Source organism: Vicugna pacos, chromosome 34, assembly GCF_048564905.1.
Source record: "Vicugna pacos chromosome 34, VicPac4, whole genome shotgun sequence".
Lineage (NCBI taxonomy): Eukaryota > Metazoa > Chordata > Mammalia > Artiodactyla > Camelidae > Vicugna > Vicugna pacos.
In genome coordinates this window covers 813,376-826,440 of record NC_133020.1, presented here as the reverse complement: position 1 = coordinate 826,440, position 13,065 = coordinate 813,376, and the positions used below count along the sequence as shown (strand labels likewise).

The 13,065-nt window shown below is 37.4% G+C and overlaps 1 protein-coding gene across 4 annotated transcripts in view; it reads right to left on the bottom strand.

Moving 5' to 3' along the window:
• The window catches only part of LOC140691266 (phosphatidylinositol 3,4,5-trisphosphate-dependent Rac exchanger 1 protein-like), a 70,814-nt gene that overhangs the window by 6,019 nt on the left and 51,730 nt on the right, over positions 1 to 13,065 (bottom strand). The window contains exons 9-13 of one of the 4 annotated variants that reach the window (XM_072954356.1): positions 10,328 to 10,399; positions 8,564 to 8,682; positions 5,151 to 5,299; positions 2,416 to 2,529; positions 1,712 to 1,903 (exon numbers count right to left, since the gene is read on the bottom strand). In XM_072954356.1, the coding sequence (XP_072810457.1) occupies positions 10,344 to 10,399 (56 nt within the window). In that variant the 3' untranslated portion in view covers positions 1,712 to 1,903; positions 2,416 to 2,529; positions 5,151 to 5,299; positions 8,564 to 8,682; positions 10,328 to 10,343. The remainder of the gene's footprint in view (positions 1 to 1,711; positions 1,904 to 2,415; positions 2,530 to 5,150; positions 5,300 to 8,563; positions 8,683 to 10,327; positions 10,400 to 13,065) is intronic. The other 3 variants (XM_072954357.1, XM_072954354.1, XM_072954355.1) reach the window with 3 other exon arrangements.

Sequence of the window (13,065 nt, the reverse complement as noted above, 5' to 3'; positions counted from 1 at the left end):
AAGATTCAATACTGTGAAGCTCTTTCTAACTGATCTATATTCAATGCAATCAAAATCCCAAGTAGGCTACTTTATAAAAATTGACAAGCTGATTCTAAAAGTTACATGGAAAATGCTAAGGGCCTAGAATACCCAAAACATGTTTTAAAAAGAACAAAGCTAAAGAATCAGCAAAGCCCGAATTCAGTCTTTTATAAAGCTGCAGTAATCAAGACCCTGTGATAATAGCATCAAAACATAAAAATAAATCAATGAAACAGAACTGAGAATCCAGAAATACATCCACATATACACGAAAACTCATTTTTGACAAAAGTGCAAATTCTTTCAATAGAGAAGCAATAGTTTTTGTCAACAAATACTACTGAAACAACTGACTATCCTTACATCAAATATAAATAAATAAAATTCAACCCATACCTCACACCATATATGAAATTTAACTCAAGTTCAAGCATATGCCTAAATGTCAAAAACTATAGAACTTTCATAGGAAAACACAGGGGAAAAATCTTTATGATCTTGAGTTAGTCAAAGGTTGTTTAGACACAACACCCAAAGTACGATCCATAAAAGATAAAAATGGATGAACTGACTTTATCAAAATAGACATTTTCTGGCCTTTAAAATTCACCCAACAGAATGAAAGACAAGCCACACTGGGAGAAAATATGTGCAAATCACGCATCTGATGAAAGACTTGTACCCAGTATACATAAAGAATGTTCAAAACTCGGTAATAAAAAAACAAACAACCTAGGTTTAAATACAGGCAAAAGATATGAACAGACACTTTAACAGAAAACGTATCTGGATGCTAAATAAACAAGATGCTCAGCTTCCTAAGTCATTAGGGAAATGCAAAGTAAAACCACAATGAGATACCACTACACATCTATAAGGAAGGCTACAATTAAAGACTGGCCAGACCACGTACAGACAGAAATATGGAGGAGCTTTGGAACAAGCCCTTTGCAAAGCAGTTTGTAGGTCTCTTAAGAAGGTAAACATGCACCTACCATGTGATCCAATCATTCCTCTCCTGGGCCCTTGCCCTAGAGGAGCACAAGTGCAGGTCCCTGTGAGACCTGTGCACAAACGTTCCCAGCAATTTTGTTGGTACAGCCCCCAGACTGGAAACAACCCAAGAGTCTGTCAACTGGCAGATGGAGGAACAGGCTGCAGCGCACCCATAAGTAAAATACTATCCAACAATTGAAAAGAATGAAATTTTGATGCAACGTGGATGAGTCTCAAAATAATTATGGTGACTGAAAAAAGTGAGATTAAGGAAAGAGTACACATTGTATAATTCCATTTACATCAAACTCTAAAAAGGCCAGCTGATCTACAGTGACAGAAAGCGCTTGGTTTTCAGGGCCTCTATCAGCCAGGGCTTGTCACAGTTCCTAGAGAAGATCGAATAATCTTCCCTATCATCAATTCAGCCTTTTGGAAAGAAGAAAAATAAGGACATTTACACAGATCCACATTTAATCAAGACAACGGCTACAGATCAGCTGAAATAGCAAACCTTAAAACAGAACCTGTGAGGCCAAATCACATTCACAGAGATTTTTAAAAATATATTTTTCAGTTTCATTTTCATAAATAACTTCTATTCAATTTTCTACAAAATAACTTTCAAGATGCCTTCACTCTTTTTATCAGTAAGTTTCTTATTATCACGTAATGAAGAAAACTTTCTTACATTCTGCTGAAGTGTCCGAGTTTGCCATCATCACCTGCACCCCAAGAAGACACTTTCCCATCGACGGTTAAAGCCACAGCATGCCGTCCACCTGCAACATTCACACAGACAGGGGCTGCCCGAGCTGCCTGACAAGAAGTTAATGGCATAACTACCCACTGTGCCTCGCAGTCAGTATGCACTCAATGGAATCTGTGTTGAATAAGTAAGTAAAGAGGATCAGTATTTCAGGGCGGCAAATACATAAAATAAGTACATGACTATTAAACTACAAAGTGGAAACCCCAGAAAGAATTTTACTGGCAAAGAAGTGGCAAAATAATGCTATTTATTAATGGGTTTGCTATGTTAAATACAGAAAAGAAAAAAATTCAGATGGAAAAAGTAAAAATAAGTATCTTTGGGATCAGGCAAATTGTCAAGTGCAGTGGCAATCAGGCTTTGGAGAAACGTACCTCCACAGCGGGATTATTTAAGCAAAACTACCATCAATTGCATTTAGGGCACTACGCTCACTCTCCCCAAAGCAATCTGCTCACGTCCCTCCCCCAGCATGGACCGTCCTCCCAGGCCGTCCGCCCCGCTCAGGACTGAGGAGTGTTTCCTCTGTGACTGGTGTCTGCCAGCTCCTAGGCACCCAGCCCCCAACACTCTTCCCACCACTGATGGAGCCCATGTGATCAAGGGCCACGTGCTCTACTCACCTCCAACTTGCTCACACACCTTGGTTGCTCCAGTAGTAAACCGGGAAGAGACGCGTGGCCTCCAACTGCAAGCCCAGCCAGCACAGAGCCGGGACACAGCAAGCACTCAGCTGCCTGGAACGGAAACATAACACCCAGTCATCTCGTGACTCCAAATGCTATCTTCCTCAAAATTCTCATTTTCAACAAAAACACTTGTCTGTCAGGTTAAATGCCATGATCGTTTTCAAAAGAAAAAAAACTTCTGTCACTATGCATGGTGATGGATGCCAACTAGAATTACTGTGGTGACCATTTGACAATATCTACAAATACTGAATCATTATATTTACCTGAAACTAATATAATATGTCACTTATAAAGAGGGAACTAATACAGGGGGTATAGCTCAGGGGTAGAGTGCGCACTTAGCATGCACAAGGTACTGGGTTCAATCCCCAGTACCCCCATTAAATAAATAAACCTAATTACCTCCATCCCTCCAAAAAAGGTAACTAATAAGTCTTAAATATACTAATAATTTTAGCAACCTATGACTGGATTAGCTTCAGCACAATAGGCTAATTCACTGCTACCACACTTGGAGAAAGCAAATCATTTCATCTTAGTTGTTTATCAAGTACTTATCCTAAGTTCAGGGATTACCACCTTTTCCCAGTTTTCCCAGCAGATGTAAGAGTTATGAGGCAAAACCGACTGGTAACGATGGCTCTCTGATGGACCTCCAAAGATCAGCAGACCTGCTGTTTGACAGATACTGGGCTGGGCTTGGCGGGGATCACTGTCAGCAAGAACAAACCTTATTCCTACACACACGGGACTCACAGCCTCAAGAAGCAACATGCACAACAAATACAGACACACTCCCAAAGCGGCTGAAATGTCTGGGTGTGTGTATGTGGGCATGAGCTTTCATTTACTGTGAGCTCACTTTGAAACAGCCCAGTGACTCCGCCCACCTCCACTCCCACCCCCATGGAACCACACACCCCCAGACTGTGAACAACGGTGTTAAACGCTACAAGAGAATTAAACTCTGTAATACTCCACAAGGGAATTTTTCCAAGCTAATTAATTAGTCATTGACATACTGTAAGAAGAGCTGTCCAAGCAGAGATTAGGAGGCCTAAGTCCCAAATGTTGGACCAGCTACATAATTTGTGAGCACTGGTGCAAAATGAAAAAACGTAGGGCTTCTCATTCGAAGATTATTCAGAATTTCAAGACAGTGACAGCAGAGCATTTAAATTAAGCCTAAGGCCTGGTATGGCTGCACAGGCCATACCCCCATGAAACCTTCGTGTCTTCCATGTTTACTGGGTGTGCAACCTTTACCCACTTAACCTACCTCAGCTTCCTTACAGCTGTAACATTAGGGGAGGGAAGAAAAGACTTCCAGCTTCTCCCCATAACTAACATCTGGGTTTCTCTGTGAAGGAGCTGGATCATTCATTTGGAGAGAGTTCTTTTACACTGCTATATAACCATTAAACTTCGGACCAAGACTCAAAGCTAATATTAAAAACTCACATATAATATACTGTTTCACATTCAACCATACTAATGTTTTTAACCTCTATACACCACCTTAACTTGGCTAAAAGAAAAAATCTCCACAGCAGAGTTCCAAGTTTACTATTTTCCCATGTATGCCATTTAAATCTGAAATTCCCAACTGATGTCTGTGTCTATAAAGCAATTTTGCCCATAGTAAAATGTCTCCTTGCATAAAATAGATGTTTTCTTTCTTTCCTATCCCTGAAAAATTATCTGTTCAGAATTAACTTCCACATAGGGTACAGCATCTAGATCTGATCCAGTTAAAAGAAGGCAAAATGTCAACCTGAGAGTCAGTTAACCCTTTTATTCTTCCCACTCAGCATTTAGCTCAACATAACTGACAGCTATCTAAACCAAGGGCTCTTAATTTGGAGTCCATGGAAAGAATCTGGGGAAGTAATTAACTTGAAAGGAAAAAAAATTCTATCTTTATTTTCATCACACTGTAACTTAAAATTTAGCATTTTCTATAATTAAGAATGTAGGCAACAAACCACAAGAGTATTAGTAGTAACTAAGGATTTTCGTATCATATCATAGTATCATATTGCAGATATTTAAAAATATCATTTATGCACAACACTACCTCAGAATTGAAAGATGTTGGATCCATGAATAGATCTGGTTTAATGTATTAGTAAAAAAATCATGTATGTTATTATGACACAAAGTTGGTTTTTACACCGAAATGAGTATATTTCAATGTAATTGGCTACCTTTGTGATCCTAAGTATCTCATCCTATGCATTTAAAAACTTAATTGTGAGGAAAGATTCACAGACTTCACCAGACTACCCGAAGGGTCCACAGCACGAAAAAAGATGAATAAGCTTGCGTAAAAAGAAGTCACAGAGTTCACATGACAATCAAATAGAAACAACTGTACTCTGCCTCAAAAACAGTAACAGACCTACTCAAATAAAAGACAGTCTTTAAAATTTTTGGTTCAACTGCAATGTCTGCATTATAACAAAATTTTTGTGGTTTTAATAATTTTAATTTGACAACACCAAGAACCCAAAACAGAACAGCTTTTACTGCTGTTGGCTGGGGTTGGGGTGGGTCTTGCTGTTTTGGTTTTGTTTTTGCACATGTGACTGTGGGATTTGACATGAAAAAGCATAACACAGATACATTTTTTACCCCACTATCTAAAATGTTACTTGGGTTGGTACCTGGGATGACAGTAGGTTACAATCAGGGAACAGTCCTCTTCCAGTTTAAGATCTGTGTATCAATCCAGCCATAATGGCTCCATATGCATAAAGGCCAGTGGCAAGATCTGTCATGGCCACTCCTGGAAGAACTGGATCTCCATCCTGATCTGAGGGGTGGGATGAGAAAAACAGAGGAATTGCAAATTAAAACCATCTGATGATTTCTCAAATATGCTAACGTCAAGTAGAAGAAAGAACTGCATATCATGTGCACACACATACATACACATGAAACAAATACAACAAGCTGCTCTTACAGATATCTGTTGGTGGTGAGAACATATTTAGATTTAATCCATATTTATCATATTTCTCAACCCACTCCCACCAACCAAACTAAACCAAACTACATGAAATAAAAGGTTTTTAAAAACATGTCTGAAGTTCCTTAATATATTTTACCTTATTCATACCAAAAAAGTTAATAATTGAATTTGAATTTAAATGAGTTAATCTGTTAGAGAGGAAAGAGTTAAAGAAGTGTTTTTTTTTTTTTTTTTTTCTCCTGTTGGGTAAGAGGCTCTCCCAGGAAAGAAGAAGACAGAAGACCTGGTCTAATTTCCTTATAAGTGTGCTAAAAACTGGCAAATATACTAATGGTATTTGCTTTTTTGAAAAACAAAAAAAAGAATACTTATCTATAAAGGCTTTTAGCAGGATACTCCTGGTTTAGAATGACGATGGTAAACAAACCTAGAATCTACAGATTTATGGGGCACAAGGCATGAGCTATGCAACTACCTGGGTGTAAATGGAAACATGTCACAGTCCATCACTTCTGAGTTACAAGAGGTAACCCGTGAACTTCCTTTGCGATTGTATCTACTGCTGTGGGATTGAGAACTTTGTCACTGTGAGAAGAAAAGCTCTGGGGGCCTCTCTCAATGTCCAGAAGCCCTTTCTGCTTCTCCTGGGTCTTTTGATTGTTTGTATCCTTAAAATTACAAGTAAAGCTTGAACTGATTAACGTCTCCAATTCATGTAGGTCTGATTTGACAATCCAATCCTTCACCACATGTAAACGTATTAGAATAGACAGTTCCTATTTTTCATCACCTTGAATTCTGCTAAGTCTTTCAATGCACATAATACCTAAAAAACCTACATTTCACATTTCATCTGGTTGATACATTCATTCATTCACTTACTTATCCATTAACTCCAGCTGCTGTTCAGTCATTTTCAGAAGCTAATTTTTCCTCTTCTGAAGCCCATACATAAACTATGTTAATCATCTTACAAGACAGCTAAATATGTTAAAATCAATAAGTGAGACTATATAGTGAGTAAACTTATTTCCCTGCTTTTCAACACAATTTCAAAGAACATATTGACATAAAAATTGGAAACTTCTGGGAGGCTTCTATTTTTATTGGCACAAATGTAGTGGCTTGAACCCATAAATTTAAGATTAATTCTGTCATTTGGATTTAAGATTATTTAACGTATTAGAAGTGAGAGTCAAGTTCAAATTTGTTTAAGACATCTGCTCTCTTACTATAATAGAAATGTAATCCTCTTATCTGCTATAATTCTCAGACCAATAGGAATAAATAAGATAATAAATCCTTTAGATTATATTGTAAATTTCCTGAAAAGTGGAGACTATACCTAATATTCAAAAAACATCATTACATAATCCATAATATTGTGAGATGTACAAATATTAAATAAACATTGTCGTCCATCTTTAGTGACAACATTGTCACTACATGACCTTTTGTGCCAAATAATTTTAATGAAATACTAACTAAAAGAGTCTTTTTAACACACTTCAGATTCAAAGACACAGACAGGCTGAAAATGAAAGCATGGGAAAAGAGGCATCCTGCAAACAGCAACCATGAGAACGGTGGAATGGCTATACGAATAAGAGACAAAAAAGATTTAAAACAAACAAACAAAAAAAGTTGGGAAAAAGAGATTTTTATCATGAAAAAAGGGTCAGTGCCTCAGGGAGATATAATAATTATAAGCATACATGGGCACAATAATAGAGCCACTAAAAGTGACAGACTTGAAGGGAGAAATAAACCCCTTAGGAATAATAGTAGGGACATCAATACTGAAATATGAATAGTGAATAGAACAACTAGATAGAAGACTGAAAAACAAATCAAAAATTTAAACAACACTATAAACCAAGTATACTTAATGAACACAAAATGCACATTCTCAAGTGCACATAGAACATTCTCTAGGATGGACCATATTCTAGACCATAAAACAAGCTAAAATAAATTCTAAATGAGTGAATTTATACAAAATATGTTCTCAGATCACAATGAAATGAAATTTAGAATCAATAACAGAGGCACATCTGGGAAATTCAAAAGTATGTGGTCAGTAAACAACATTCTCCCAAAATAACAATGAGTAACAGAGAAAGTCATATAAGAAATTAGAAAATACTTTAAGGTGAATGAAAATAAAGGCACAACACATCAATATGTATGGATATAGTTAAAGCAGTATTTGAGGGAAATTGAGAACTGTAAGTACCTATATTAAAAAAGAAAAAAGATCATGAATCAATTACCTAGCCTTCTACCTTAAGACATGGAGAAGAGTAAACTAAACCCAAAGCCAGTAAAAGGAAAGAACAACACATATTAAAGCAAAAAATAACACAATATAGGAGTCCAATAGAGAAAATTGACAAAACAAAAAGTTGGTTCTTTGAAAAAGACTAATAAAACCAATAAGCTTTTAGCTTAACTGTCCAAGAAAAAAAAGAGAAGATTCAAATTACTAACATCAGGAATGAAAGAAGGAACATCACTAACAATCTTGCAGAAATAAAAACGATTATATGGGAACACGATGAAAAGCTGTTCACTAACACATGACCAGGGTGAAATGGATAAATTCCTAAAAAGACATAAAATACTGAAAACTGGCTGATGAATAAATAGAAAAACGGAATAGATACATGACAATTACAGAAACTGAATTCGTAACTGAATTAGGAAACACAAAGCTTCCAATGATAACAAAAAAAGACCTTTTTTTAGCTTCACTCTTGAATTCTAGCTCTTTACAAAAACTTACAAAACCTGGATAAAGAGGAAACACTTTTCAAGTCATTCTATGAGGCCACTAAAAACTGAAGTCAAATCACACAGAAACATCAAAGGAAAATAAAACTACAGACCAGTATCTTAGGAATGTGAACACACACATACAAAAATCCTCAACAAGACACAACGAAACAGGTCTCCTGCCATAATGTTGCATACAATTTCATGCTCTTCAAAGTGCTTCAACATACATTGTTACATTTAACTCTCAACAAAAAAATTCTGTAAGTACCATTATTATCCCTATTTTACAGATTATGAAAGAAAGATTTAGATGATAAATTAACTTACCGAAGTCACAGAGAGCACATGATGCAACTGGAACTGGGACGCAGGAATTCTGACCCCGAAGCTTCTGTTCTTTTCACTACCATCTTGCCTCCATATATTAATCTAATTCATCATCTCTCCTTTTCAGACAACCACAGGAAGCAAAAATCGTAAATGTGTGAGTTGACTTGTCATTTCTACAGCTACAATTAAGAAATGATCAGTCCTGATACGAGATGGCTTGTTCTATACAATTCAAGTGAATAGCAAGCAATCTAATGCATCTACAGAGAAGCATGCTTTTACCACTCTGAAAAATGTAAACCAAAATGCTTTTCAGAAAATAACTGATAGTATCCATTCATTGGGAGCCCACTAAATCAAGAAGTGGGTAAAACTACAAACTTTCGGAGATCCCTTAACACACCAAACGTACTATTTTCTTGTCCAGTGATTAAATACCATGTAAATCATCCTGAGTTAGCTCCCACAGGGAGATGCCCCAACTCTCATCTAGCCTGGTTGTCATCTTGATTTTAAATCGGGCTAGACTGGGAGAAAATGGAATGGATGGTTGGGGAGTTGTGGTATTTTAAGGGGTGGCCTAAGAAAAAGTACAAAAAGTTGTTTTACTTCTTTCCACGTTGTTCTTCAAGAAAAGGTTTCCTAGTGATAGTTTCTGTGCTACAACTTACAGGGCTAATGGTTCAGAGAGAAACAAAAATAAATCTAAACTAAATGTCAATGTCTCTAATTCCTGAGACAAAACAACGTTCACATCCACTAAGATCCACATATAATCATTTCTCTATGTAAGAGGCCTCCTCTGAACTCATTTATATATTCCAGAAGGCAGCTCCAGACCACTACTCCTGACCTTAGTCAAGAGTTGTCTGCATCTTGTAGGATTTAGCTAAGTTAAGCCATACGCAGAAGTAACGAAACAGATGAACTCTTGAGGACTGTCCTTTAATTTTTGCCTATTTGGTTTAATTTTCATTTCTCATCAATAAATAATGTCTCAAACAACTACCCTATGGACTTGGAATGCAATTACTTTCAAAAGAAAAATCTTCCTACACCAGTGTTACAAGTTATCCAATATAATTCTTCCTGAAACCTCCAAGATAAACCTTATAGAGACACTCTATGTACCTTAGTGACCACATGCCCAGAGCTGTACAATAAGCCAAATAAAATCAGGAGATAATGTGGTTTTTAAAACATTATTTTAGTTTTATTTAATTATGACAAAAATTAGATGGAACCAGTGGCCAATTAAGACAATCTTGGAACATGGTAACAACCCATCAACATGTAGGAGAACATTTATCTTTTCGCTGTGTATGGCAATGCATTAGTTTTATCCAAATGGATTCTCAAGTCACTAAGATACATGTTTTTAGAAGTGTGGAATAAATGGTGAAAACATCCTTTTTATCCACTCAAAATTGCCATCTCATGTAACAAGAAATAGCTGTTCTGTTCCTTTCATTCTGGTCTTTTCTTTGATAATTAGTTTCTGACACTAGTAACAGAGAATGTTTATATTGAGATCATGTAAGCTTAATCCATAACCATTTTTACCACAGACAGAGCCAAGAAAAGATCAATTAAAGCTACAAAAAGTCCACTGTTACTAACAGATTTCTCCACAAAGTGGAAAGACTTTGTCCAAATCCCAAATTCTCTTTACGCAGTACTGCAGCATGTTGAGAGATTGTGACAGATTATATTTTCCAAAGCTGGCTGCAGTATCTCCCATCCCACGTGCCCTTTGAGTACCTTGTCTCTCCTGCCATCAAGAGGTGGTGTCTAATTCCTTTCTCCTTGAATCTGGGTGGGCTTGTGACATGCCTGTCACCAGTAAAATGCAGAAGGGTTAGAGCATGACTTCCATAACTACGTTACAAAACGTATCCAATGGCGACTTTGCCTTGTTCACTGAAACACGTGTGTTAGTAGAGCCCTGAGCCCCCACGTACCCAGCATGACTGCTCTGCGGCCACACGCTGTGAGGAAGCCCAAACTAACTCTTTCAGAGACCACATGCAGAAGCCCTGAGACTACATGGAGCGACGCCTGGGAGCCCCAGATTGCTCCAGCCCCCACTGTTCCTGCTTTGGCTGCAACTGCTTGAGAAATACCAAGCCAGAACTACCCACCTGAGCCCTGCCCCAGCTCCTGACCATCACATGGAAAGTAAGAGAGTTAAGAAAATGACTGCTCTTGTTTTAAGTTCCCGAGTTTCAAGGTGATTTGTTACACAGTAATTGTTAACAGAATAGAGATCAAGGCTTCCACATGACCCAGAAGAAAACTGTCATACAAAGGAGAAGAAATACCTGGGAAACAAAAGGATATAAAGTATAGTTCTTGCCCCAGTTTCAGGTGTTCCAAGATCCTTCTTAAAATATATGCAAAAATTCTGTATGTTTTCTAGGAAAGGTTCAACAACCTTCATCAAATTTTCAGAGAAGCCTATGACTCCTTTAAAATCCATTTATAAACTTGGAGAAGAATTTGCAAGTAGTTTTGATGACTGAAGCAAAGAATGATTGTGAGGGTATTGATAAGAAATGAGGCTGGACAGCAACTTAAGATAAATCATGAAGGCCTGGTACCACATCTAATGAGGTTAGGTTGTTTGTTTCCCTAATTATGGTAGGAAATGAATGAAGGATTTTTTTTTTAAGTGTCAAGGTCAGTTGTATTGAATACAAATTAAAATTACTACTGGTATCACTCTGTAGATGAGACAAGAGTAAGAATAGTAAGATTTCAGATTAGAGGCAGGGAACCAAGTAGGAAATCACTGCAATTATTCATGAGAAAAGTCAGGGGCAAAACTAAGTCAACAGCAGTAGGAAGGAAAAGATGGAATGAATGGTCACAGGAGTTGCAACACAGAATCAATCAGACTTAGTAACTGTCTGGGTAGAAGTGTAAGTTTCTGGGTTTGGGTTAATAGTTCAATTGAGATAGGATGAAAGGAAAGAGAAGTAAGTTTGATGAACTGATTTTTTGTTTATTCAGTTTAAAGAGCTTAGAAAATATCCAATCAAGACTTGAATATGCAAACCCAAAAATTAAGGGAAAAAGAACTGGGCAGAAGATACAAATTTGAGCGGCAAAACACCATACATGGTAATTAAAACCACAATACATTTGAGACATTCCCTAGGAAGACCATATCAAACACTCCTACCCAACAGAAATATAATATGAACAAGATAAAAATTACTAAAATTTTACTAGCCACACTAAAAAAAAAGTAAAAGGAAACAAGTGCAATTAATTATAATATACTTCATTTAACTTAATATATCTAAAGCATTATTTCAAGTGTAATAAATTTTTAATTCATTAATGAGAAATTTTACAAGATTTTGTTCAGATGGCTTTGAAATCCAATGTATGTTTTACACTTAACAGCACATCTCAGTTCAGACTCCCCACATTTCAAAGGAGTAGAAGTCACATGTGGATGATGGTTGCAGTATTAGACAGTATGAAAAAGTGAAAAGAACAGATGAGGTCAAAGCACAGAATTCTGGACGCAATCATTATTTTAAAAGCAGGCTGAGGAAGAAGAGGGTATGAAGAAGACCGAGGAGAGGATGTATGTGCGAGGAAAACCAGGGAAGACGGATGCCGTGGGAGACAGGAAGGGAAAGCACACTGAGGAGGGACGGCCAGCACTGATGCTGCCACAGCGGTGAGACAGGAAAGGGAAGTGCCCACTGCAGCGCCCAGGTAAGAGGTCATGGGTAACCCGCCCAAGAGCGACTGCACGGATGAGGTGGCCGTGGAAGCCAGCATGCAGTGGACTGAGGACGGAGACAGGAACCATATGCCCTTCTCTCACAAAGTATTAACAGTATCTCTTATTACTTAAACCAGCGATTCCAAAACCAGGTGGATCAGCAGAATCACTCGAAGGATTTTCAACAATACGGATAAACAAAGTTCCTGTTTCACTAGGTCTAGGGTAAGGGACTTTATGTATTATTTAGAGTTCTCTAATTCTAAAGACTTCCGGCGTACAGCAAAATTGGTGTCAGCACTCCTAAACATGAAAATCCTCAACTGAGTCAGGCCAGGCTCTGGAAAGTCTGTAGGACTGCATCCCCCAGTTCAGTAGTGAAGTTTCTCAACCTTCTTTACCCCTCAGGACAGGAATTAGGATTTACTAGCACAGACGTGAGCTTTATTAAAAGTTCAAAGTTCTTTTCTAGTGACTATGACTGCAGGCCAATTATTTATTGTTTTTGCCTTGCTTATCCTCAGTATATAAAAGGAATGACTAGAGAGGACTAAAAAGTATACTGACTCTACTTAAAGGTATTGTTTTTACACAAATATTAATCCTACTAATATTTTAAAAGTTTTCATGCCAAAAGTGCAGTCTCCTCCTCCTTGAACATGCAGTGAAAGTCAGAAATTGAACTATTTTGTCAAAAGTTAATGTTAACGTTCAGTTACAGCTAAACGTTCTCAGCAGTCAGTCCGGGGGTAACAAC